The sequence below is a fragment of the Miscanthus floridulus genome, chromosome 18, assembly GCF_019320115.1.
Source record: "Miscanthus floridulus cultivar M001 chromosome 18, ASM1932011v1, whole genome shotgun sequence".
In the NCBI taxonomy this organism is placed as follows: Eukaryota; Viridiplantae; Streptophyta; class Magnoliopsida; order Poales; family Poaceae; genus Miscanthus; species Miscanthus floridulus.
Window position 1 is genome coordinate 92,587,711 of NC_089597.1, and position 25,546 is coordinate 92,613,256.

The 25,546-nt window shown below is 48.2% G+C and overlaps 3 protein-coding genes across 3 annotated transcripts; 2 read left to right on the forward strand and 1 right to left on the reverse strand.

Annotated features, from left to right (window-relative positions):
• The first annotated feature begins 10,778 nt into the window (after positions 1–10,778).
• Positions 10,779–15,354, forward strand: LOC136521606 (potassium transporter 10-like). The gene is made up of 9 exons (XM_066515354.1): positions 10,779–11,075; positions 11,269–11,815; positions 11,919–11,972; positions 12,906–13,166; positions 13,254–13,306; positions 13,401–13,524; positions 13,668–13,877; positions 14,007–14,413; positions 14,526–15,354. Exons 1-9 carry the CDS (start codon positions 11,007–11,009, stop codon positions 15,198–15,200), a joined length of 2,400 nt encoding a protein of 799 aa, XP_066371451.1. The 5' UTR covers positions 10,779–11,006; the 3' UTR covers positions 15,201–15,354.
• A 144-nt stretch (positions 15,355–15,498) lies between these two features.
• Positions 15,499–17,754, forward strand: LOC136521608 (pentatricopeptide repeat-containing protein At4g16470-like). The gene is made up of 2 exons (XM_066515357.1): positions 15,499–17,143; positions 17,223–17,754. The coding sequence occupies exon 1, from the start codon at positions 15,525–15,527 to the stop codon at positions 16,815–16,817; it is 1,293 nt and encodes a 430-aa protein (XP_066371454.1). The 5' UTR covers positions 15,499–15,524; the 3' UTR covers positions 16,818–17,143; positions 17,223–17,754.
• Positions 17,755–17,897: 143 nt separating this feature from the next.
• Positions 17,898–22,843, reverse strand: LOC136521607 (probable glucomannan 4-beta-mannosyltransferase 9). The gene is made up of 9 exons (XM_066515355.1): positions 22,262–22,843; positions 21,986–22,084; positions 21,361–21,613; positions 19,810–19,920; positions 19,230–19,366; positions 19,009–19,122; positions 18,714–18,913; positions 18,350–18,544; positions 17,898–18,251 (listed from the first exon to the last, which is right to left on the reverse strand). Exons 1-9 carry the CDS (start codon positions 22,601–22,603, stop codon positions 18,089–18,091), a joined length of 1,614 nt encoding a protein of 537 aa, XP_066371452.1. The 5' UTR covers positions 22,604–22,843; the 3' UTR covers positions 17,898–18,088.
• Positions 22,844–25,546: the final 2,703 nt, after the last annotated feature.

The following is a 25,546-nucleotide window of genomic DNA, read 5'->3' on the forward strand; positions in this document are numbered from 1 at the left end:
TTGAATGGTATTTTTAAGTAAAATATCTATTCCTAACCATTAGAAAGAATTAGAGAGTCTCTTGGAGTTTCTCCGAAAGAGACATTATTTGTTTTAGATGATATATATTATCTATACTAGCATATAGGAAGGGATATCCTCTAATGAATAGCCAGCATTTGCAATGCTGAGGACGTGAGGGGGGGGGGGGCACACCAAAAACAACCAGTGACGGTAAAGATGGCAACCGGGAATTCTCCGTCGGGTATAGCTCTCCCATCCCCGTTCCCGCGGGGGAAACTTTTCCCCGTCCCCGTCCCCGTCAAAGCTCACGGGGCATGTTCTCTCCCCATCCCCGAACCCGAGCGGGGAAAGCATCCCCGATGGGGTCCCCGTCCCCGTCCCCGCAAAAACAAGTGCTCGAATCAACAATCCAGAAGAACAAATGTCAAGTACAAAGCGCATCTTGCAACAACATGAAATAAGATTGCCTAGTTTACAAATCACAGCTCCCTTGCTTACCCAAATTGCAAATAAATCAGAGCTCCCTTGATTACCAAAATTGCAAATAAACTAAAAAATCTAACAAGTACACTAGTGCTTGCGTGGATGCGGATCTGTGCTTGTGTCAGGCAAGAACCACCTTCTGCCTTCTGCTGTCCCCAACCAGGATGAGAAACTGGAGTGGAGACGCAAGATTCATCTTCCATGCAGACCAAAGTACGAGCAACAGTGCGGCAGCTAATCTCCTACGTCGTCGCTATAAGCATAGGGCATCCTGCACGCTGAGGGCAGACGACTCAAGCTCACTAGCTGAGCGTGGCCGGCGTGGTGGCGTAGACGCACGCTAGCGCTTGCGCGATGGCGTGAATCACGTCTAAACCGCTGGCGGAGTCCGTGCTTGGTGCTCTAGCAGCTGTGGGAGTAGCCGAGTGCAGGGCTAGGGGCTGGGGGACTGAGAAGGGCTGAGGGATTAGGGTTAGATTTTGCATATATAGCCAAGCCGGTGCTAGGCCTTCGTGGGCCGATTTGAGTTGCACCTGAACCTGTGATATTCAGGGCGGGTTTACGGGGGTCGGGGTTGGGGGATGGGTTCCCATCCCCATCCCCGCCAGCCCCGATGGGGATTGTTTTGCTACCGATTACATCCCCGTGGGGAATAAATTGACTCCATCCCTGTCCCATAATAGGAGAAATCTGTGGCAGAACCATCTAATCCAATGCCTCCCAGAAGTACTTGTCTTCCATTAGACACTAAGTACTCAAGAGAGGACACTAAACTACGCAGTTCCATCGAGCACACCCAAGGGAAAACTCAAAAATCCATATTTTTCCATCAGTATCATATATGAGAGAATAAAGCCTACAACATTCTTAAGTCATTTCTTACGTCACTTATTTACAGTACCAGAATATTACATCAATTTATTATAACAGCAGAACATAACAATGTTATCAGAGTTACAGAGGAAGTAGGATTAATTTAATGGCATGGTGGAGTATTAACATAGCGGACATTTATATATACAAGAGATGATAATAGATTTTACATCTTTTCTTATAAAGCCTTTCGTGAGGGTTATAAGTAAACACTACGGTCGTAGCGCAAAAGGAATCCTCGCTGAGCCCACCAGGAGGTCTCCCCACACAAGAGTCAGCTCTAAGTATCCTCCGATCATCTACAACAGGGGGAATAAAACCCTGAGTACTCGATTATACTCAGCAAGACTTACCCAGCAGGAGGAAAAGAAAAGATTCCAAGGATATGCAAGGCTAACTGGCTTGTGGGTTATTGCATCTGCGGAAGCATTACTAAACGTACGTCCTTATATTCAATCTCATTAGCAGTCATCATTAGTTCATTAACTAACCATTCTATGTAAGCGCATATGCTACTTCCAAGCAGGTGGTAAGCAATCAGAACCATTTTATCATCTTTCTTACTCCAGTTCTTACTACGATGCTAGATCACAGCCAAGTCATTATCGTATCACATGGCGATTCGCGAACTAATGTATCCCAGCTGGGTACCCCGAACACACGCCCCCGTGGCCTGGTGACCGCGCCTAGCCCAGAGGGCTAGCCCGAGAACATGTTGTGCATGGATTTTAAAGCAGCGACTACCACTAAACCATTGCCTCTAAACCGAAACTGACTTCACCATGATCAAATTGATACATGAGGCTGCTTAGCCGAGCAAAAACACCGCATCACCCTCTAACCCAATTTCTCTAAATAAATTGCTAAACTTAGCAATACCCAGTTGTACACAAGCTTGAAATTTTCTAAGTTTTTTTAATTGAACTCTATTTCAAATTGCTTTTCTATGCTATTGAAAATATTACTAAGCTGAAGGGACCGTGACGCCTAAGAGGGGGGATGAATTAGGCAACTTAAAATTCTAACTTCTGAAACTATGGCCTCTTTTTCTAACCCTAGCAAAACCTATACAATAGATAAACTATCCAGATGTGCAACTATGATTTTGCTAGTGTGTTGCTATCTCTACCGTAAACGTAGTAAAGTAATCAATGTAAATGCGGAAGCTAAAGAGCAAGGTAGAGATATGCAAACTTCCGTCGACGACTCCGGTATTTTTACCGAGGTATCGAGAAGCGCGCAAGCTTCCCCCTAGTCCTCGTTAGAGCCCCTCGCAAGGAATCCCTCGCAAGGGCCAAGCTCCCGGTCGGGTAACTCCGTGGATAGCCTCGGGCCTTCCCCACGTGCAAGTGGGTCTCTGATGTGCCTTTTGGCAAGCCTCTCCCGGATGCTCCCCGTCGTCTTCACTATCAAGCTTCCGGCCGAAACGCCGCGGGCCTTGTTCCCTCTGGTACACGGTGGCGGCCACACCACAAACGTGGTTGGTGTGATCTCGCAAGACTTCAAGCCCCTCCGATGTACAACACTAGCTCGCAAGCACGGGGTGGCAAGAGGTATGCAAACCTCACTAAACACTAGGCAAACACCTAGAGCAAGCGCATAAGCGGTGGTCTAATCAACCTAAGCACTTCGCAAAGCACTTATGCTAATCACCTAATAAAACACTAAGCACTATGCATGTGGAGATCACTAAAATGGTGTATCAACACCCTTGGTATGTTTCCTCAGCTCCACACCCCTCAAATGGCCGGTTGGGGTTGTATTTATAAGCCCTACTGAGAAAGTAGCCGTTGGGGTCGAATTCCCGCGAAACTGCTACTGACCGGACGCTAAATCGTCCTGACCGGACGCGTCTGGTCATCCCGACCGTTGAGCCGGCAATATACTGATTGGACGCTAGCCAGCGTCCGGTTGCCTGCCACCGAACGTGTCCGGTCACAGATATGCCGCTCTGGAACCTTACTGTAATCGATCGGACGCTGCTTCCCTGCGTCCGGTTAGTTCCCGCCAGCGTCCGGTCGCCTGTCTACCGAGCCACTTGCCCAGCGTTCGGTCGTAGCGTCCGGTCGCTTATCCAGCGTCCAGTCACCACAGTGAGCTCATTTCTTCGCGATCTTGCGTACGGCTTGGTTCCAATCTTCATGCTTGGACTTTGCTTGATCTCTTGGGTCTTCTCTTGTGCTCCTAAGGTCTTGCTTGAGGTGTTAATCATTGGATCATCACGTCACCTTCGTCCAAGTCACGTCTTGCACCCTATTGAACTACAAAACTAACACTTGCAAATTCATTAGTCCAATTTGGTTGTGTTGGTCATCAAACACCAAAATCCAAAGTAAATGGGCCAAGGGTCCATTTTCCTTACAATCTCCCCCTTTTTGGTGATTGATGCCAACACGACCAAAGCAAGCAAATAAAAAGAATTCGGAAGTTAAAAAACTACCTACTTGCTAGGATGCAATGCAAAGGGCAAGGTTATATGTTACTAATTGATAGATACTAATTGAAATTTTACTTAAAAGCTTGTCTTACCCTTGCAAATGTCCCCATGTGATATTATGGATTAAAGCCTAGCTTTCTAAAAAAAATCTCCCATTACTTATACTAACCCATAATTTACTTCCCTCCCTTTCTCGGACCATTACTACTTGTAGCTAAATGCTTGTCTTTGGTCCTTCAAATTCTCCCCCTTTGGCATTAAACACCGAAAAGGAAGACATTAGTAGCACAAGGGAGGGTCAAATTTCGTGATCCTTTGTGTAGAGAGTGAAATGGATCATAAAATTTGACTCTCACATTATATAGACTAAGCTCTCCCTAAATATATGCATACATATGGTAGAAAGCAAAACATATGCATAATTAGCAATTTATTTTACAAGAGAGTTTAATCTATATAATGCATGGAGAAAGCATATAAATATGAAAGGAAAACAACATGATGATGCCAATTGAAGAATGATGCTTAACTCCGGGGACTCCAATTTCCTTACAATGAGACTACTACACATGTGATAGGTTTGGAAAAATTGATACCATTTAAACAAGTGTTAGTCTCAAAGCATCCAAGTTATAGATTAAGCTCCCCCTAAATTTGTACACACAAGTGTTGAATACTTGTAAAATTTGTGCACATTGATTTAAGTATCAAAATACCACTCGAAAGATGATATTTGGGAGAGATTATCTACAATTTGGACTTTGGCACATATTAGATAATTAATTGTAAAACAAGCTATGTGCCGTGCTCCTAAGATTTTTTACCATGTAGGTTTGCTCCAAGGGTTGATAATGAAACCGAGCAAGCCTACCATATGATATACCTATTGAATGCATGACAAAATATGTAAGCATGTAAATGCAAACATTAGGCATGAAAGATAACTAGATGCTTTAAGAGTATATCAATTGAAAAACGAAACCAATTGAAATGAATACTAATTGAAAGTAATGACATCTAGTTACCTAACATGGGAAGGGGAATTTGGGTCCATAGTATTCACTAACCTACTTGGCAATGGCTTTGTCCATCATGATGCACCCCATGAAATGCACCCAAACTTTGCCAAGTCTCCAAATTTCCCGGCGTCCGACGGACTTCTCACTTCCCTTTCGGGATCCAAACCTTCTTGGTGCTCTTCATGTTTGAAATGATTTCCTTTGGCACCCAAAAGCATTTGACCCCATTGTTGGCTTGCTTGTTCACCTTGATGGCCACCACCTTGTCATTTTTCTTCTTCTTCAAGAGATAAGGTGTGGAGGCCTTCTTGTCCACCTTGTTGGTGTAGGTGTTGGAGAGATTGCTTGTTTGCTTTTTCTCCTTCTTCTTTGCTCCTCCCCCATTCTTCACCTTGCACTCATAGGACTTGTGACCTTCCTTGTGGCACACGTAACAAACCACGGTTTGTCCTTCATCAAGCTTCTTCACTCCCTTGACGGTGTTATCTTGATGAAGTTGGGTTTGCTTCACCTTGCCTTTCACTTGAGTCAAGTCCTTGGTGAGGCGAGCTACTTCTTGCTTGAGTTGCTCATTCTCCTTTGCAACCTCTTGTGTGCATGTGTCTACAATAACTTTCTCAACACAAACTTGGTTGCACAAAGGTGAGTCTAAACATAAATCATTACAAGAAGTAGAGGCATCCCTTTTAGACATGTTAAAGATAGAACTTTTCTTTTTAGATGCCTTGGTGGGGTTTGTGCTAATGGCTTCAAGATTAGCAACTTTATTAGTTAGCTCATCACAATGTTTGCACATGGTTTCCATTTTAGCAAGCAAACTATTATATGCTTCTTGTGAGCTAGCTAACTTTTCTTTTAATTTTTCATTTTTTCTTTAAAAGTTGTTCAACATTGATTGTGCATGCATTTGTTGTTGCACTAGCCTCAAGTTGCTCAATTTTAGTAGATAGTTCAACATTGAGATTTGTAAAGTTTTCATATTGTTCAAGCAAATTTTTGTATGCTTTTTGTGAACTACCTAGCTCTTCTTTTAAATTTTTGAGCTTCTTTTGTTGACTAGTGCAAACTTTAGTATATTTAAGATTTTGTTGCACAATTGTATTATAAGAAGGCAAATCATCATCACTATCGCTCTCACTAGAGGATGAGCTTTCATTACCTCGTGCCATAAGGCACACACGAGAAGAGCTTGATGATGAGTGCTTGCGCCCTCGCCTCTTGTGATGATCTTCTTCACTTGAGGAATCATCCCATGACCTAATTGATGTGAGGGCTTTGTTCTTGCACGCCTTCTTCTTTGCCTTGGGTGTGGGCTTGTTTGGACAAACTTCCACAAAGTGCCCCAACTCACCGCATCCATAGCATCCTTTCTTTCTTTGCTCGTCTCTTTGATTAGTGAAAACGAGGTCTTGAATTTGGATGGGCACACCCTTGACATTTAGCCTTACGATCATCTTCTCCACCTTTTTGATAAGTTTGATTGATTCTTCATCAAGGTCAGAGGTGGAGGAGGAAGATTGATCATCATCACTTGATTCTTGTTCATCATCGTCATCATCCTCATCTTCTTCTTCTTCACTTGAGGAGCTTGAGCTTGAGCTTGACTCAACTTTCTTGCCCTTCATCTTTTTCTTCTCGCTACAAGCGAGAGCTTTGCCTTTGCTTGATGAAGAAGCTTCTTCTTGCCCCATCTTACGTGACATTTCAAATGCCACTAACTTGCTAATGGCTATGCCCGGGGTCATATTGCTCAAGTCCTCCATGTTGTGAAGGATGGTGATAATGCTTGCATATTTCTTTTGTGGTAGCACGGAGATGATCTTCCTCACGATGTCCACATCATCTAGCTTTAATAATCCGATAGAATGGAGCTCATTGATAATTAGATTCAAACAAGAATACATATCACGAACAAGCACATCATCATTCATAGTAAAGGAATCATAGTTTTGCTTTGCTAGACAATGTTTTTGCTCACGGACATTGCTTGTGCCGTCATGGAGCTCTTGGAGTTTTAACCAAATTTCATGTGCCGTATTTAAAGTGAATACTTGGTTAAAAACATCCATACTAAGTGATTCAAACAAGCAATTTTTAGCTCTAGCATTGAAGTGCATTTCTTTTTCATCACTCTTTGTGGGTTTTTTAGGATTCTTGATGGGTTTCATCCCGTCACGAGTGACTCTCCATACACCCAAATCAACCGCCTCAAGGTGGCAAGCCATTCTAGCTTTATAGTATGGGAAGTTAGTGCCATCAAATTGTGGAGGCCTAGCAGTATCCATCCCAACCACTCTACAATCGCGTCGGCTCAACGGCGGTTAAGCCAAGGGTCCAAATATGAGCCAACCGGCTCTGATACCAATTGAAGGGACCGTGACGCCTAAGAGGGGGGGTGAATTAGGCAACTTAAAATTCTAACTTCTAAAACTATGGCCTCTTTTTCTAACCCTAGCAAAACATATGCAATAGATAAACTATCTAGATGTGCAACTATGGTTTTGCTAGTGTGTTTCTATCTATACCGCAAACGTAGTAAAGTAATCAATGTAAATGCGGAAGCTAAAGAGCAAGGTAGAGATATGCAAACTTCCGTCGACGACTCCGGTATTTTTACCGAGGTATCGAGAAGCACGCAAGCTTCCCCCTAGTCCTCGTTGGAGCCCCTCGCAAGGAATCCCTCGCAAGGGCCAAGCTCCCGATCAGGTAACTCCGTCGATAGCCTCGGGCCTTCCCCACGCGCAAGTGGGTCTCCGATATGCCTTTCGGCAAGCCTCTCCCAGATGCTCCCCGCCGTCTTCACTATCAAGCTTCCGGCCGAAACGCCACGGGCCTTGTTCCCTCCGGTACACGGTGGCGGCCACACCACAAATGCGGTTGGTGTGATCTCGCAAGACTTCAAGCCCCTCCAATGTACAACACTTGTGCTCGCAAGCACGGGGTGGCAAGAGGTATGCAAACCTCACTAAACACTAGGCAAACACCTAGAGCAAGCGCATAAGCAGTGGTCTAATCAACCTAAGCACTTCGCAAAGCACTTATGCTAAGCACCTAATAAAACACTAAACACTATGCATGTGGAGATCACTAAAATGGTGTATCAACACCCTTGGTATGTTTCCTCAGCTCCACACCCCTAAAATGGCCGGTTGGGGGTTGTATTTATAAGCCCCACTGAGAAAGTAGCCGTTGGGGTCGAATTCCCACGAAACTGCTACTGACCGGACGCTAAATCGTCCTGACCGGACGCGTCCGGTCGTCCCGACCGTTGAGCCGGCAATATACTGATCGGACGCTGGCCAGCATCTGGTCGCCTGCCACCGGACGCGTCCAATCATAGATATGCCGCTCCGGAACCTTACTGTAATCGATCGGACGCTGCTTCCCTGCGTCCGGTCGGTTCCCGCCAGCGTCCGGTCGCCTGTCTGCCGAGCCACTTGCCCAGCGTCCGGTCGCAGCGTCCGATCGCTTGTCCAGCGTCCGGTCACCACAGTGAGCTCATTTCTTCGCGATCTTGCGTACGGCTTGGTTCCAATCTTCATGCTTGGACTTTGCTTGATCTCTTGGGTCTTCTCTTGTGCTCCTAAGGTCTTGCTTGAGGTGTTGATCATTGGATCATCACGTTGCCTTCGTCCAAGTCACGTCTTGCACCCTATTGAACTATAAAACTAACACTTGCAAATTCATTAGTCCAATTTGGTTGTGTTGGTCAACAAACACCAAAATCCAAAGTAAATGGGTCAAGGGTCCATTTTCCTTACATAAGCAATATTATTTTTCAACAGCAAGCATTTCATTGTCATCTACAAAGTTTGCACTTCTAATTTTATTTAAGTATCACACACATGTTTTATAGTATTTTTGTTTAATAAAAATTAGTTTTAAACCCTACTTGATATACATGAGCTATTGCATCAACATTGATTTAATATTTTTATTGATTATTTTAGGCTACAAGAAATTTATCAACATTTTCTATCGCATGCATTATTACATAAACACGATGCTCATGACATGATTTAGTTGTTGGTTTATGGCGTAACACCGAGGCTGTTACAAAATTCCCCGCGGGGAATCGGATCGGGTCCCATTGCCATCTATAGTGCGACGGCCTTTGACAAAAGGGAAAACCGCCGCTTTCTCCCCTGCTTTTATGCCCCCTCGTCTCTTCTCTTCATGTCCCACTCACTCACTCGCCACCCCACCCGAGAAAATTAGAAATTTGCCCTCATGGCAGGTGGGTTTCGCCCAAATGCCATCAAGTTTGTGGGTTTCGCTGAAATGCCATTATGAAATGAGTCCAACACGTTATAATGTCATTTTGAGATTTAAGTCTACTTTTAATATTTTTCACCCAAAATTTTATCCTGAACTGACCATTTTGCCCCTGAGCTCATTGACCCCTGCCCTCTCATCTCTCCCCTCTCATTCTCGCGCTCGTGGGAAAGGCAGAGCGTCGCCGCCCCAGGCCACCCCCACCCCCGCGCCGCACCTCCGGGCCAAGCCTCGCCGCCGCCATCCGCCCCCAAGATGGCTCCCTGCCCTAGGCGAAGGTGGCCCCAGCAATATTGTTGAATTATTCTATTTTTTAGGCCAGTGTTATGCATCTTCTGGTTGGATTATTTACTTCTGTCAGGTGTATACCCATGATTAATTGTTGAAACTTTAAATGTTTATGGATCACTATGAAAACATCTTCATTCCATGACTTTTCTACATTTCAGTTACTAAACAGACCACCACCAGTACCGATACAACACAGTTCTAGAACACAATCTTGCTTCACTTGCTAATAAGCACTACCACACCTAAAAAGAACTATGACAGTCATGACTAAACAGAGCACCACCAACAGCTGGACCAGATCGATAAGCTTCTCCATCTTGAGATAGATCCTATCTTCATCAAAAATCCTGCTTTTAAGCTTTATTTCTTCTTGACATTTAGTTTCACCATGACCTTCTAATGGCACTGCAGCTAGCAAATCTTCTTTAAGCTTCTTTGCGACTACTTTCTTGTACTCTTCCAACCACCTAAAGAATGGACCTTCTTCTCTGCCTGTGGAAATGACAATACATAACACAGTTTATTTATCCAAACCTTGACACAGTACCTAGTTCATTCAGTTGTATATGACAATAAACAACAGAGCAATATATACTCACAAATTCATTGTAGTTTACGCATTTGAAGAAAATTCTGACGTTGTTCTTCCAAGATTTGCATTCCACTACTTTATCACCATATTCTGGGCATGGAATCAAGAGATCCCACTAAGGCCAAGTGGATACAGAGAAACGGCAGCTGTTGGGATGAACGATGAACTAGACGAACCCTCACCCATAGCCTGGCGTGTGCGGCGGTGACCTGGGGAAGAGCACCCGGACGGGCAGGACCAGCGGCCGCAGATCCAATGACGGGGAGAGCGGGGACCTGCTCGTGGCGGCGCCGGCGGGCTAGCGTAGACACGTCAGGGCGGTGACGGCTTGGCTGGGGCCGCCTTCGCGGGGGGCAGGGAGCCGTCTTGGGAGCAGATGGCGGTGGCGAGGCTCGGCCCGAGGGCGCGGCGCGGGGGTGGGGGCGGCCTAGGGCGGCGGCGCTCTGCCTTTCCCGCGAGCGAGAGAACGAGAGGGGGAGAGATGAGAGGGCAGGGGTCAATGAGCTCAGAGGTAAAATGGTCAGTTCAGGCTAAAATTTTGGGTGAAAATATTAAAAGTTGTCTTAAATCTCAAAATGGTATTATAACGTGTTTACTCGTTTTATAAGGGCATTTCAATGAAGTTGGCAATTGGGCGAAGCCCACCTACCATGACGGCAAATTTAGAATTTTTCTCTAATATTCTCCCTCTGCTCTGCATTCTTCTCGTTCCTTCCTTCGGCTTCCCCGTCACCCTAGCCCCCCTGCGGCTCCTGGTTGCCCCTCACGCCAATGTAGCTTCCCCCTGTTTTGTTGCTTTGACCACCTTAAAAACCTCAGGGCCTCCAAATTGTCCCACCGAATCACATCCCCTTTACGCCTCCTGCTCGAATTCCTAACGCCCGAGAAACCAAGAACCCGGGTGAGCCCGCTGCGCGACGCCGTCATCTTCACCTAATCCCAACTGCCCCCACTAGTCCTCAAAGTGTCTCTTCTTCTCTTCTTCCCTTCGGTTACTAGAGCAGACCGGAGTTACCGGGCAGTGGAGGCAGCGATGAAGAGCCCCCCTGTCATGGATCCCGAGGCGCCGCCGCCGCCGGGCACTCCTCCCTATGACGACGAGGTATGGTGGGCTGGTGGCCGGAGTTGTCTGGTGTTTCAAAGGTCCAATCTTGTCGTGCGGCTCTTGTTCTCGCCGTCGCCGTGGCTCCTGAATCTCGGAATGCCCATGTCCGTCGGTTTTCTTGCGATCTTGGTCCTGAAATGTGCTGATTTCTTTTTGTTTGTGTGGCTGCGCTGTGTCGTCTCGTCCGCAGGAGGAGGAGGAGAAGCGGGGAGGACGGAAGGGGGTGCCGTGGCGGATGACGCTGAGCCTGGCGTACCAGAGCCTCGGCGTGGTGTACGGCGACCTCAGCACGTCGCCGCTGTACGTGTACAAGGCGGCGTTCGCGGAGGACATCCAGCACTCGGAGAGCAACGACGAGATCCTCGGCGTGCTCTCCTTCGTCTTCTGGACGCTCACGCTTGTCCCGCTCCTCAAGTACGTCTGCGTCGTCCTCCGCGCCGACGACCACGGCGAGGGTGGCACCTTCGCGCTCTACTCCCTCCTCTGCCGCCACGCGCGCGCCGCGCTGCTCCCGCCGGGACGAACCGCCGCCGGGGACGAGGACCAGTTCTTGGACGGAGCCGGCGGTGGCACCAAGAAGGCTAACGGCAATGCTGTGACGCTGGGCGGGGGCGCCGCCGCCAGCGTCAGGAGGCTGCTGCAGCGGCACAAGGTCCTGCAGCGGGTGCTGCTCGTGCTGGCGCTGGTGGGCACCTGCATGGTGATCGGCGACGGCGTGCTCACGCCGGCCATCTCCGGTGAGTCCGCGGTCGCCTTGCCTGATGGGCTGTTCTTGACTTGTTTGGGCTGTGTTGGTGTGCCGTGTAGTTCTGATTCTGACATGCTGCTCTGTTGTTGCAGTGTTCTCTGCGGTCTCCGGGCTGGAGCTGTCCATGGAGAAGGAACATCATAAATGTAAGGATCCAATCATCGCCCTTCTGTTGATTTTGTATCTGTTGAGTCTAGATTTGTCTTTCTAGCTTTATAGGTACTGTTCGTCGATTCAAGTTGTTAGTTAAATGAATCAGGGTCCACCTCAAAGTTTCCTGATGCAATCATGCAATTTCCCTAGTGTTACCTCCCGGTCTTGTTTCAGCGACTGCTTCTTACCTGTGAGATGTGGAACAAGAGTGGATTTGTGGTATTTGGAGTTTCTCATAGGAAAAGGTGGTCAAATCTGATGCCATGTAACTGAAGAATTTGGTTGGCGGAAGTTGTAATGCCAGGGTGTGAACTGTCGAACACAATCACCTCGAGTTGTCTCTCTGTTTAATCAGAAGATGTGGTGGAGTATACAGTTCATCCTGGAAGGTCTTTCATTCTTTGACTGGGACCAGGACCAGGAACAGATCATCAAAGAAGATGGATCTCTTAGTAGTGATGTGCACTGACAGTTTCCATGTGTAGCAAAATCTAACTGTTGCTCAACATTCTTGCTACAATACATGGAACTCGAACTACTCACCTTGTTTCAAGGTATAGTTGGTAGAGGTCTTAAACTGAACTACTCGTCAAAGAGGAAGGATAATGGTTCTCAAGTAAGACATGATACCCAAATTGATGTTATTATGTTAGTATATGAAAGTGGGATGGGAGAAAGATGGTACCACGTAGTAAGATTCAGGAACCTGGGAAAAAAAGGACCACCTGTGCTGAAAGAAGTTCACATTTGTCAAGGTCTAAATTGTGAGGCAAAGGACCCTATTCTTGACTTTTGAATTAATAATGTTCCCTTTGTCAAGTTAATTATGACTTTACTTTATTCTGATTCCTTTTTGTGTCGATAAGGTGCTGTTTTGTTCCAAGTCCCTTCTAACTGTATGAAGTTCTGCTATTGTGAATCTGCAGATGTGGAACTTCCTATTGCCTGTATCATACTCGTTTGCCTGTTTGCACTGCAACACTATGGTACACACCGGGTTGGCTTCATTTTCGCTCCAGTTGTGATCACATGGCTCTTATGTATAAGCGTGATCGGTGTTTACAATATTATTCACTGGGAACCCACTGTATATCGAGCATTATCTCCGTATTACATGTACAAGTTCTTGAGGAAGACACAGAGAGGAGGTTGGATGTCCCTGGGAGGAATACTGTTATGCGTAACTGGTACTGTGCTCAGCAAACCATTTCTGAACCTTTTGCCTTGATCTTTGGAGTGTCTCTTACTACAAGGTGACCCTTTTGCTCTTTCAGGTTCTGAAGCAATGTTTGCTGATCTGGGGCATTTCAACCAGTTGTCAGTACAGGTGAAGAAATGTCTGCTGCAAACTAACTTTTTCTGCATTCCATCCTTGAATCAGTATATGGAGAATTATTCTCTGATAAAAATTTCTTGGGCAGATTGCTTTTACATGCATGGTGTATCCAGCATTGATCCTTGCTTACATGGGACAAGCTGCTTATCTGTGTAAGCATCATAACATGGAAACTGACTACAGGATTGGATTCTATGTGTCTGTGCCAGGCAAGTTATTCTCATCAGTTCTTATCATCAGAGATGCGAACCATAGCATGATATCAGACGCAGTGCTGATTGTTAATGTTTACAATTTACCATTTCAGAGAGAATTAGGTGGCCAATTATGGCAATTGCTATTCTTGCAGCAGTTGTGGGAAGCCAAGCTGTCATCACTGGTACATTCTCAATGATCAAGCAGTGCACTTCTCTGGGCTGCTTTCCTCGGGTGAAGATAATTCATACATCTGCTAAAGTACACGGGCAAATATACATCCCTGAGATCAATTGGATTCTGATGATACTGTGTTTAGCTGTAACCATTGGTTTCAGGAACACAAAGCACTTGGGGAATGCATCAGGTATGCCAATGTTAATATCTTTTTATTATAGACTTCAAACTACCGAATTTCCTCGGGTGAGAACTGTCATCATACTAAAAGTGAGTAGTAATGGCTGTCCATCACACATCTACTTGTTATTTTATATAGGATTGGCTGTTATAACCGTCATGCTGGTCACAACGTGCCTGATGTCCCTGGTGATAGTCTTGTGCTGGCATAAGAGCATATTTCTTGCAATTGCCTTCATTGTGTTCTTTGGAACCATTGAGGCACTGTACTTCTCAGCTGCACTCATCAAGTTCAGGGAGGGAGCCTGGGTCCCAATAGTCCTTGCTCTCATCTTCATTTTGATAATGTGCATCTGGCACTATGGCACCATTAAGAAGTATGAGTTTGACGTTCAGAGCAAGGTCTCCATCAACTGGCTCCTTGGTCTCAGCCCTCACCTCGGTATCGTTCGTGTCCGTGGCATTGGCCTCATCCACACCGAGCTCGAAACCGGCATCCCAGCAATCTTCTCGCATTTTGTCACCAACTTACCTGCCTTTCACCAGGTAGCCTCAATTCTTCTTATCCAATCGATAATTCCATGTCCAAACTTCAGACATGGATTCAGAAGTACGTTTACCCTGCTATTGAGTATTGACCATTGTTGGTCATGACCAGGTACTCATATTTATGTGCATCAAGAACGTGCCAATACCACATGTCCGGCCTGAAGAGCGGTTCCTCGTTGGAAGGATCGGCCCGAAGCAGTACAGAATCTACCGGTGCATCGTCAGGTACGGTTACCACGACTTCCACAAGGACGACATTGAGTTCGAGAAGGAGCTAGTGTGCAGCGTCGCGGAGTTCATCCGGTCAGGGTCGTCCAAGTTGAACGGCATGCCCGTGGAGTTCGACGACGAGGAGCAGCACATGGCGGTCGTCCGCTCCAACAGCATCCGCATGCTCGAGGAAGAGGCCACCACAGTGGAGAAGACCGTCAGCCCGTCGCAGGCCAGCCGGGAGATACAGTCCCCGTCCCCGTCCCCGTCGCCGGCGCCGGCCCCGGTGGTTGTCCCAAAGAAGCGGGTGCGGTTCGTGCTGCCGGCAGCGAGCCTGAAGCCGAACGCCGGCGTGCAGGAGGAGCTGCAGGAGCTGTCCGACGCTCGGGAGGCTGGCATGGCGTTCATCCTGGGCCACTCGCACGTGAAGGCCAAGAGCGGGTCCAGCTTCCTCCGGCGGTTCGTGATCAACTTCTGCTACGACTTCCTGCGGAGGAACAGCCGGGGACCCAACTACGCCGTCTCCATCCCGCACGCCTCCACGCTGGAGGTGGGCATGATGTACTATATCTGATCTGACTGAACCCCTGAAACTCTGATGAGAGGGAGAAATATAGGAACAGGAAAAGATAAGAGGAAATGAAACAAAAAAAAAGTTTTCAGCTGTATATGCTAGATTGTAAGTAACTGCTGGTGAGTTCCGTTGTAAATGCAGCTTGATTTCCTTATTAGGCCTTCAGCTTCTGTCGTAAATAGGACTACCAAATTTCTTCTTTTTTCGGTGGAGAAAACTTCTTATGAGATCTGCCATCGCCAAAACATTAAATGAATCTCAAGTTCTCAATATTATAAGATCAGCCAAGAATCAGAAGAGTGCCATTTCCAATTCTGTCACACCATGGGCTCTGCTGCCCTGGCACGAATGTTGAAGTCCCTGTGCATCACCGGGCACCTGTCCAAGGCCGTGAGCCTGCTGTGCCAGAGTCCCGTGTGCCCCGGCGCTGGAACCTACGCGCTTCTGCTGCAAGAATGCGTGAACCGGAGGGACGCGAGGCTCGGCAAGAGGATCCACACGCGGATGGTCGCCACCGGGTTCCGCTGCAGCGCGTACATCACCACCAAGCTGCTCATCTTCTACGCCAAGATGGGGGACCTCGGCTGCGCGCAGAAACTGTTCGACGGAATGCCGCAGCGGAGCGTCGTCGCGTGGAACGCCATGATCTCCGGGTGCGCGCGCGGCAGCGCGGAGGCACAGGAGAGGGCGGTGGAGCTGTTCGGCGCGATGCGGGCGGAAGGGCTGGCGCCGGACCAGTTCACGTTCGCGTCGGTGCTGTGCGCGTGCGCGAGGCTGGCCGCGCTGGGCCACGGCCGCCGCGTGCACGGCGTCGCGGTCAAGTCCGACGTGGGCGGCAACGTCTTCGCCAACAGCGCGCTCGTTGACATGTACCTCAAGTGCAGCTGCCCCGAGGACGCGCACCGCGTGTTCGCGGCCGCGCCGGAGCGGAACGTCACTATGTGGACCGCGGTCATCTCCGGGCACGGGCAGCAGGGGCGCGTCGCCGAGGCGCTGGCGCTCTTCGACCGGATGGCGGCGGATGGGCTCCGGCCCAACGACGTGACGTTCCTCGCCGTGCTCTCGGCGTGCGCGCACGGCGGGCTCGTGGACGAGGGATTGAGACGCTTCTCCTCCATGTCGTCGGACTACGGCCTCACGCCAAGGGGCCCGCACTATGCGGCGGTGGTCGACATGCTCGCCAGGGTCGGCAGACTACACGACGCCTACGAGCTCGTCAAGAACCTGCCGGACTGCCAGGAGCACTCCGTGGTCTGGGGAGCCATTCTGGGCGCCTGCAGAAAGCACGGTGGAGACGTGGAGCTTGTCGAGCTCGCGGCGCGGCGGTTCTTCCGGCTGCAGCCTGGAAACGCCGGGAAGTACCTGGTCCTGGCCAACACGTACGCTGCCCGCGAGATGTGGGATAGCGTGGCCGGCGCGCACGGGGCCATGAGGGTGCTCGGCTTAAAGAAGGATCGTGCCTGGAGCTCCGTTGAAGTGCAGGGCAAGAAGCACATCTTCCTCGTCGGGGACACGTACCATGACGAATACTCGGCAATATATGAGGTCTGCAATGCACTGGCCTCCGCCGTTGCCGAGCAATCCGTGCGACCAATGGATGGTGTCAGTTATTGTTGATCGCTATGCAATGGTCTCGTGGTGACTGCTGCAATTCAGAATGGAATTGCCTCGCTTCTCTGGCAAAAACATCCTGCACAGAAATGTCATCTAGTATGATCTGAATGCCTCATTCTCGTCTGAGCAGTTTTGGTCCAAAAGTTTCCACGGCTCATTCTTGTTTCCCATATAAAAGTACGAGATATAAGGAAGTTTACAATTACAAGTGACAAAGACCTTCAGGTTTGCTACACTGTACCAGAGTCCAATGGAGACTGAAAGAGCAGACGAAGCCCACAAAGATAACCTGGGGAATACGTTAGCAGAGCAAAGGACAGTGTTACGAGGTACAGGTCCATCTTTCTTTGGCCATTTGCGCTGTGCCTATCAGTCACTACTCAGTAGGAATCTTTACCTTGCTTTCAGATTTCAGAAGCAGCAGCATCTACCACAAGATCGCATCAACTGTTCAGGACTCCCAATCATGGAGGCTTCGAATGTCACATCGAGCTGTGAATTGGATGATCCTTGCAGAGCTGTGATAATGTCAGGGTTTGGAGGTCGACTACTGATATGTTTTCTTCAGTACTCTTATCTCCTTTTATCATTGATTCAGTCAAATCCGACAAACTGTCCATGACTTGACTGACAAGAAGTACGATCAGACCAAATCCGGAGTGAATAAGAAAAACTCAAGTGATTCATCTGTTGAGCTCCTGGGAGTTGGACATTAAGATGTAGAACAGTTGATCTCAGAAAGAAAACCAAAAGAGGTCAGTTCCCCTGATACATCTATTCTTTATTGTACCATAGTGATCTGAAATGAAACCTTTTAAAATACAACTTGTTTATTACAGTTGATATAAACATGGGAAAAAAGAAGGGTAAAAGGAGACAACAGAACATGTACAACTTTATCATGTTCTCACAACAAACTTGCCAACAATGAATGAACAGACGGTTCTTTTTTTTTCTGTTTGCAAATTAAATGATGAAACTTTCACAATTTGCTACCTTTTCTACTGCTGATTCTGCATCGGTGCCGCGGAGACTCAAAATGGTCTCCTTGTCATCACCAATCTCATGGGCACAGCACATTCCTTCCACAAACACATACCTATTTATATCTATGGCTTGTCTGGCAGTGCCTTTACACTGTATTTTTTTTTCTGACAACATTACATACAAGAGAAGGTTTGCTTGATCTTATCTATCAACTGCTTATGTACCATGAAACTGGAAGGAGTTGAAGACAATCATGAATCAAGATGGGTAGCCTCAGAATGATTCTGCTATGAGTGGGTGACGAATGTTCCAACATAGCCTATGCCAACAATGAAGAAAGCGATGGATTGGAGGAATAGGAATATGTAGTAGTGGTTGTTCCCAAATGCAATGTCATAGCATCCACAAAACAAGAGGTAAGCTGCAATACCAAGCTCCAGAATATGCAACCTGATTCCACATTAAAGTTTAGCCGTGAGTATAAATAGATGAATCATTTGCCCAAAAAAATAGAAAAGAATCAGAAAATACAATTCTTCGTTATGTACCTATCTCCTATCCTTATGCGGGGCTTCTTGCTTGCCTTGCCTGGCATTTTCATCCTCAGGGCATCACCAAGTTTTTCTGTCACCACCCATTCGTTCACCCTGCCTGCCTCCAATAGGCCGATGAAAGTGGCCTTTGTTCTATGCAATGACATCACGTTCTCAAAGAGGATCCAGAAGACAATTAAGTGAACTGACCTGCCCCATCCAATGGTTTTGATGTTAATCTTTAGGTATATATATCAGATTTGAAATGCAAAAATGATGATGCTTAAAACCGGGACCTTCAGAGTGGAGGATAAGGCATTGTTGATTCTTATTACTTCAATTAGATGATTAGAACACAAAGTTAGAAAATATTTGGTACCTTGGAGTGCCAACAGCATTGAGAAGGGTTATTATGGTTGGGATATAGACAGAACCCCACTTTGGTATTTCAACCTCAGGAACCAAGACCGTCGTGGGGATAACAATGCAGTAAAACACAAACGTCACAATGTGTGCTATGATCTTGCGCACAAGGAAGAAGTTGTAGATGACATGGATTTTCTTCCAAAGTGTCACTTTCTGCACCAAGGAAAATCGATAACTTGTTAGAAACAAGTCCTGGCTGTATTTAAAAAAAAAGTATATTATTTTGAAAAAGGCTTGGTGCAAGGCACCTTGTTTCTGACGATCTCCATCAACATTTTCCTAAACAAGTTTGCTGGTCCACATGACCATCTGTGCTGCTGATATCGGTACGCTTTGAGTGTACTTGGGAGCTCATTTTTCACCTGAACATACATTTCTTCTGGGTTAATTGCATGTTTAGAAGGATTGTAACACCAAGAGCAGTGAAAACGAATGCAGTTTATGTGACATGAATACTGATGCATTTTACCATGAGACCACCAAGGAATACAAAATTCCATCCTTTGAGGCTAGCTCGGACTGCCAGATCCATGTCCTCCACCGTGGTCCTGTCCTTCCATCCTCCTGCCTCGTTCAAAGCGGATATGCGCCATACACCAGCAGTTCCTGTCGAGAATATATTTTGAATGGTAAGAACAACGATGCTTAAAACCAGTTCCTCTCTTGTGTTTGTACTAGTATCTATTCAGTAACCTTGAGAAGGGGGAGTTGGTCATTCAGCTGAGCTGTCATCACTGTCACTCGTAATTCAGGGTCACTGTGTGTTATGCTATTATTTTGCCCATGGGTAGTATAGGATGGCTGCAATTTCATATGACTTTGAGATGTGGTACATACATGGCCCCTTTGTTTTACTTTATAAAAAGACTATGAAACAGAGTGTCTCATTATTATGAACTGAAACACGTGGTAGAAAAAGGAAAAGGCTGAGGGGCAGAATCATGGAAACGAGAAAGCAGGACAACAGAAGAGTTAACGCGCCGCCCCACGAGAGAATCCGCCATATGAAGAGCGTGAGAGTGAGGTTGAAAGAGACGGACGGAGCTTACCGTTGAAGCCGAAGAAGGCGTAGGTGGAGGAGCCGGCCTCCTGCTCCACTGTGAAGTGGTAATCCAGGGACATCTCCTGCATCCTCGTCATCAGGCATTCATCTGCGTTCACTGCTCACGAAAGACCCAGCAACAGCAGCAGCAGACATGTTATGTAAACATGCACAAGAATCTCTAGCAAATTAAAGCAAGTTGGAGTACTGCCAGCCCAAAACATCCTTCCATCAATGGGAGATAAGGATAATCAGCCTGTTCGCTTGGTCGTATTTGCCTTATAAGCAATGACTTATCAGTCAACGAACAATATTTTTCTCTCACACCAAACCAGCCAACAGTACTTTCAGCCATGGCTTATAAGCCAAACAAACCCAAACAAACGGGGCGAATTTACGCAGTTGACAGTCCACACAGACTTTACTGATACGCACATGTTTTCGCCAATATACCCATCAGTCCAGACAGCCTTGACTGATATGTGCCTATGCACATAGCTCCAGAGATGGAGATGTTCATTGTTCAGGCTAATATTATCACCACACCAACATGACATGTGACAGCGTATTTGTTGCTGAGATCCCGAAAGACTGGGGCTTTTAGATACCGCAGCCCGTTCGGCAGGCTATAAACGATCGTGGATTATTTACTGTTGGCTGGTTTAATGTGAGAGAAAAATATTATTCCAGTTTATAAACAACGATCGTATACCGTATACGAGCAATAGAACGGACTCATTGTGGCCTCGTGTACGGTCGGCTGGAGTGCTGGACCGCGTCCGCGTGCGTTTATGATGGCAAAGCAGGTAGGTGTAGGTTTCGTTGGAAGTTGCAGACGGCCTGTTCGTTTGGCTGTGGCTTGTCGTAAACGATCGTAAATTTTCAGCCGAAACAGTATTTTTCTCTCACACAGCTAGCAGTACTTCTTCACGAACCAGCAACGATACGAACCAGCCAACCGAACATGGAACTGAGACCGAGACCGTGACCTGTGGTGTGGTAGCTGGTGCTGCGTGTCTAGCTGACGCTCACTCTGTGCAGGCTGCTCACGTCGCGCTGCTGCTGCCACCCATGGAGTATGTCTCTATGGACTACAGGATCAATGGCGTCGCAAACCACATATGTGCTGTACAAGGCACATGGGTGGCTGATGGAGACCGACCGCGTGGCAACGGCGTAAGAAGACACCACACCACAGGGTTGAAAGCACTGGATTAAGCTAGCTAGCCAACTCGAGGCTGCAGCAGTAGCCAATAATAACACGGGCACTGCTGGCTGTACGCCGTGTACGTGCTAGAGAGGGACCGGGAGATGCATCATGGCTGCATGTATGCAGTTTATGTGGAGGACCCGGTGGTGGGCCTGTGACTGTGAGTGACAGGGATACTTTTGACCCTGAGGCCTGAGCCCAGCACCGACACTTTGAGTGTTTGCATTTGCCGATTTGCGTTGCCTTCTTCATGTCCATGGAGGCATGGACTGGGCAGTTGCTGGAGAAGAAGCAGAGGGCGGGCAGACGTGCAGTCATAACGACGACGTTAGGAGCAGTAGTACGTACCGAAGTTCCAGCGCGCCTGGACGAGCGCGAGGTCGGGGTTGTGGAGGAGGAAGGGCACGGTGCGGCACAGGAAGTCCGGCTCCGGCTGGAAGTCGGCGTCGAAGATGGCCACCACGTCGCAGCCGCGGACGTAGTCGCGCTTCATGCCCTCCCGGAGCGCGCCGGCCTTGTACCCGCGCCGGCTGTCCCGGACCTCGTACTTGACGTTCACGCCCTTGCTCGCCCACCGCGCGCACTCCGCCCGAACCAGCTCCTGTGCATGGTCCATCATCGATATGCATGCATGCATGTAGTACAATCTTTACTAATATAAGCATGCATTCTGCTAACATGCATGCGCGTGATGGCAGGTGCTGCACGCAGTTGCAACTGTCACGTACTGACAGAGCGGCTCGATCGCGCAGTTGATTCCTGCTGGCAGTGCGACACTGCCACCGTCACAATTGCACTGGTGGAAAGGTAGAAGTGGGTAGGTGCCAAGTACTACGACGATCAGGATCGTCAGGAATAGGAACACGTATGGCAAGTACATGCTGGAGCATTTAATCATTTACTAATATAAACATGCATGAACCACCGGTGTTGCGTTCCACGCCTCGATCGATCGGCTGGTTCGATCACGTACCTTGATGACGGGGTCGGTGGAGTCGTCCAGCACCTGCACGATGATCCGGTCCGACGGCCACGACAGCCCGCACGCCGCCCCGATCGACACCTGGTACACCTGCACGTCCACGCACCACCATGCAACCATCACACACGAACAGTTAGTTTGTACATGTACTCCTCCCTAGCTTAAACGCTTCGCAAGACCAGAGCCAACGCCGGCGGCGCGGCGTCCGGCATGCAGGTGCAGCTACTACGGAGGCCGGCCCATGGCACGGAGGCGGCGTTCACTCACCTCGCGCTCGTTGTACATGGGGATCTGGACGAGCACCATGGGGTAGGCGGCCGCGTCGCTGCCGGCCTCGAGGTCGCCGCCGTCGCGGACGATGGGCTCCCATCGGTACCGCCGCTCGGGCCGCCGCCCGAGCAGGCGCGACGCCAGGACCACCACGGCCATGTAAACCTTCTCCGCGAACAGCATCACGGACATGGCCAGGCACAGCGCCACCGACAGCCGCAGCAGCGGCACCACCACCGGGGACTTGACCTGCTGCCACAGCGCCGCGACGACGTCGCTGCCGGAGTAGCCCGCAGGCACCGTCGTCCCCGGCCACTCCGGCACCGCCACACCGGCCATTGTAGTAAGTATTATTTATGTCTCCTCGATCTCCTCCGCTCCGAGGTAACAGAGCTGGCAGCAGGCGTGCACGGCACCTCGCAATGCGGGGGTGGCCGGGCGGCGGGAACGCAGCGCCGCCGGGGGTGGTGCCGGTGCCTGACTGCCTGCTCGACTGCTCGTGCAGGGAGAATAAAAGGGTGAGGAAACGGGAGGGTGGTGGGCTTTGTCGGCTCCTCCCGCAGGGTGCACCAGACGGCGAAGCAGCGAGGGCAGATTATTTAACGGCGGGGCAGGGGTGACCCCGTTATTGCCGGGGAGCGGGGACGGACGCGCCGCCGGGTGTCGGTGGCCGCTGGCAGGTTGTTTCCGTAGGTGATTTGCTTGGCTGTGTCTGCGGTAGATACAGGTTGCTGATACATTTTGGATTTACAAATACTCCATCGACCTGTTTTCACACAGCACATGCGAATCCATCCACCTGGTTTGTGTTTTCACCGGGCCATTCTATTATCTTCGTACCAGCTGGTTTCTCGGATTGAAAACATAGGTCATACTTTGAGTAACAATGACCATAAATATATAATTTTTAAATGGAAACTTTTTAAAATTATAAAAAGTATTTTTTTCTAACAAATCGAATAATACAAGTCTTGTGTTATCACTCTGTATATAATTTAGTGAATTCATAGTCAAAGGCAAAACAAAATTTATGATCCCAGGAAGTACTAGATGTACCATGAAAAGATTTTTGGGGTTTTGTTATGCCACGCCGTTGCCTTTGGGATGTGCTTTGTGGTTAAAGTTGTGTTGTCTGAAACTTCTATGTTCTCGGCGAATTAGCGCATCCATACCTCAATTAGGATGTCTTATTTATATTTCTCCAGACGGTTTTCTATTGTATATGGTTTAATTTTATAGAGCTACACCATACATAATATCTATAATTTGAAAATATTACTATAGTTGATTTATATTAGTTATGAACATGCCTAGAGTAGTTTTCATGTACTTAGAAAAAAAAGCTAATCAAGTTTTCGATGCACATGTGGCCATTTCTATTCATCAGGGACAGTTGTATTTTTTTCAGCTTCTTAGTGCTTCTATAGGAAACGTTATTTTAATTATTCCAAATTTGTACATATTCCAACAAGAGGAAATTTTTTTTAGCAGTAACCTGGTTTGCCTGGCGTGCAATCAAGTGCTGTTCTAGTATTCTACTATTGATTAGTTGAAGAATTATCTATCAATGTACTATACCATTTTTTTTAGTGTTGCTTGGAAACTGTTACCGCTACTACTAAAAGGGTTACCGTGTTACTGCTAAAAAGATTTCCTATCCGATAATAAGACATTAAATTGCTGCTTTGAAACACATCTTCTTTACACTTGCCTGGCCAGACAAATATCATCAACTAATTTCCACACAACGCCTGGTCTATACTCTTTGCCATTCAAGTTATCCATGCCTCCAACCAAACAAGCCCAGTATGGTTTGCTCTGGTCCTCTGAACTGGGCTGCCTCTGCACCGCTGAAATGTTCGTTTATGCATTTGCTGTGTGATCGATGTCCATGTAGCTTAAGCATTGGCAAACCTGGGTCTTGATGTACTCATCTACAGACAAACATACACGGGTGAAAAAGCACTGTTTGAACACCTAGACGGTGATGTCGCAGTCAAATCAACCGCGAAATCCTTGTGCTAATGTATTTCCTTGCGTCGTCAAAAACCACTCTGTAACCCTCCTGTCCTGTGTAGCAAGCAAACAAGCCATCCGATGGAATGTGCGGCTGTACTTTGCCGGCCGCCTGAAACGCCTTTGTTGGTAGCTCGGGCCTTTCGCCCGTTCCGGCTGCTCGCATCCACCAGAAGACCCCGCCGTGCATGGGGTCGCTTACTAGGACGGATCGAACAGCATGCGTGTCTCCTCGCGTCGTCTTGTGGTGCCAAATGGACCGTGGGGCGCCTCCTTGCCCGAAAGGCACGCGGATGTGTTCCTCGGTCTCGGATGCATTTTCGCATCGGCCATCGGAGACCTTGGGCCAGCGAAGGGGTGAAAAAAAAACCCCGGCCCGGCGGTTGAAACGGCGCCACGGCGGGACACGACAGGGGCCCGGGCAGCTCAGCCATAATGCTGCACCTTGATGGATCTCAGTGAGACGATGAGACCGCATTGTTTACTTCACTGCCATTTCCAAACAGTTACTCCTCCTGCAGACTTGCAGTGGTTCCTGCGAAACAAGCTGCCGGCACTGTTTTGGCTGCGGAGGAGGAAGGATCACAGAATCTGTGAAGCACGCAACATACTGACGGGCCACTGGCTGACTACCTGTCGGCTTCTTCGCTTTCATGATTTTGCTGCAGGCAAGCAGGGGCCGGAGCCCCGTTTCGCCTCTACTGAGCTCCGCCCCTGGTGGCTGGTAACCGGAACATCACGCGTCACGCGTCGCTCGTCGGCTTCAGCGCGCCTGTCATGCATCCACTCGCTCGTGACCTTTCTGGTTCACCCCCGGCCCCGCCGGAGAGCCATCCTTGTCTTGGTAATACTACAATCACTTCATCACTGGCAGGAGGGCCCCCATCACTTGCGCTGTCAGCATCGCCTGGATGGAAAACACGGTAGCGGTAGGTGGTTGCCTGGTTGCCGATCGACTCCCCATTTCGTATCAATTTAAACTGAGGAAAACTCTGTAAATGGTGACTGTGTCCCAAGGTTCCTTCTCGCTAGACGAAGAGACCGAATCGTGTCCATCGACGAATTCCTACATAAAGCAGTGCCTATAAACTCCTCTAAGCAAGGGCCATAAAGGATTTGATAGTCACACCACTACTATTGAATCAGACTCGGTACAGTGCAGCTTCTTCAGAGGTCACTGAATGCACAATCATCACTAGCTAGGAGAGCAACAGGCTCCAGCAGCTAGCGGCTTCATAAACTGATCGAACAGGTCATGCACGTGCT